The 2,004-nt window shown below is 46.1% G+C and overlaps 1 protein-coding gene and 1 pseudogene across 1 annotated transcript in view; one reads left to right on the top strand and one right to left on the bottom strand.

Moving 5' to 3' along the window:
- LOC105526264 (ankyrin repeat domain-containing protein 18B-like) overlaps nucleotides 1–1,535 on the bottom strand; it is a 64,020-nt gene extending 62,485 nt beyond the window's left edge. Inside the window, exon 1 of the mRNA XM_011962208.1 lies at nucleotides 1,333–1,535. Within this exon, the coding sequence (XP_011817598.1) occupies nucleotides 1,333–1,535 (203 nt within the window). The remainder of the gene's footprint in view (nucleotides 1–1,332) is intronic.
- Nucleotides 1–2,004, top strand: part of LOC105526266 — a 137,296-nt pseudogene that overhangs the window by 83,056 nt on the left and 52,236 nt on the right.

Below are 2,004 nucleotides of genomic sequence, written 5' to 3'. Positions count from 1 at the left end.
GAAACACTAAGGATTTTTTCCTATGTACATAAGTAACTTGTGGATCTGCAAAAAAGTACTTTGCTCACTTTTAGAGTTCTTTTCTTGTGGATTTGATTGGAAAGAATTCCATGTAAAATAAAGATGTGTTTTTTATCTGTATATACATAACTGATATATATATAACATATTAGTAATATATACAATTTGTTATATATAATCAGTAAATATGTTATATATAATCATAAAATATATTATAAAGAATACTCTGTAGGATGAAGATACACTTTTCAGTTGAATATATATTTTTATATATCAGTAAAAATATATATAGTAAATTTTTTCAAGTGTGTTAAGTTTTGTTAATTTTTTTCTGATACAGAAGGGATTTTAATTTTTAGTTTGCTAAATCAACTTTCAGAATGCCTGTTTGCGAGGTCATTCTTAGGAAGGCCTTTGTTAACGTGAAATGTACCTGTATAAGTAAGTCTTTGTGTTTTGTTCTGGTACTTCTCTCATTTTGCATATGTAAAAATTTCAGTCTAAATTCCATCAGGAACTCATTTTTGTGACATAAAGTTTCATTAGTTTTCTTCACACAGCAGGCATTTAATAACTCATCCTTTCCTACTCATCTGAAATGTTACCATTATCAATCCCTATGCATGTATCTTGCATATATTTCAATGTTTTTGGATTTCCTATTCTGTTTCATTTGTGTTTTCACCTGTTAGTAAATAATTAATTGTGGGAATTAATAGCACATTTTGATATCTAGAGGAGCAAGTCTTTTCACTCCATTATAAACATTTTTAAAAGTCATCACAATAGTAAGACAGACAGCAAGTGTCATGCACAAATCATAAAACCTTGATATTTTCATTCGGTTTATGTAAAACTGATAAACATAGAAAGAGCTCACATTTTGAGAAAACTGAGTCTTCCCATTCAAGGAACCCACGTTCCACTTCCAAGTGTCCCTCTAAGAAGCCGCAGTAAAGAACCTATCTACCTAGGTGTATTCGGATGTGAGACCGACACAGGGTTTTATCTGAGAACTCTTCGCCTACTGAAAATGGCTCCTGGTATTTTTGACAGGGGAACGAGTTCTCATTAGGCACCTCCCTATCATGCATATGACTCCATGTTTTACACGTGTATATGCTCAACTTTGTGAGTTAAATCACTCAAATTCTCCACCAAGCGCTGCAGGAGGGGAACTGCCAGTGATGGAAAGCAGCTGAGGCTCCACTTGTCTCCGCGGCTCCCAGGGTCCCGGCGCCCTCCAAGGTCTGGGCTGCAGGGAAGCCGGGTCTGGGGTCCCCCTCCCACCGCAGGCTGAGCCCCACCTACCTGTCCTTTCTGTCGCGGGCGTCCACGTAGCGAAACCGCCTCAGGCAGCGCTCCACCTCCGCCGCGTGGCCCTTGATGGCCGCCCTGTGGATCTTCCGCAGTTCCCAGTCCCGGATGTGGTACCCGGGACCCGCGTACTCTTTGTCCCTGGAGCTCAGGAGCGCCTGGCCCAGGCGTCTCCCGAAGCTGAAGAGCTTCCTCATGGAGGCAACTTCTCAGACGCCCACCACCGGCTCCTGAGCCGCTGCAGCCCCTCGTGGCCTTTCCACCCCCACCCAGTCCCAAATCTGCGATCCCCCCACCAACCTGCGATCCACCCCCAAACCCGCGATGTAGCTCAGAATCCGTGATCCAGCCCAGTCCACCACAGCCTTCAGCAGCGACACTCGCAGCCTCCGACCTCTCAGACCGAGTGAGCACAGCCAAGCGGTTAGGCGCGTGCCTGCAGCTCCGCTCTCAAACCTCAGACCGCGTGAGCCCCGGGAAGCCGTTAGGCGCGCGCCTGCAGTTCAGCGCTCAGACCTCTCAGACGGAGTGAGCCCGGCGAAGCTGTTAGGCGCGTGCCTGCAGCTCAGCGCTCCGACCTCTCAGACCGCGTGAGCCCCGCGAAGCCGTTAGGCGCGTGCCTGCAGCTCAGCCCTCCGACCTCTCAGACCGCGTGAGCCCCGCGAA

The sequence above is a fragment of the Colobus angolensis genome, unplaced genomic scaffold (genome assembly GCF_000951035.1).
Source record: "Colobus angolensis palliatus isolate OR3802 unplaced genomic scaffold, Cang.pa_1.0 Scaffold581, whole genome shotgun sequence".
Taxonomy (NCBI): Eukaryota; Metazoa; Chordata; class Mammalia; order Primates; family Cercopithecidae; genus Colobus; species Colobus angolensis.
Note: the sequence above shows the minus strand (reverse complement) of the source record. Positions and strands in the feature narration are given on the sequence as shown.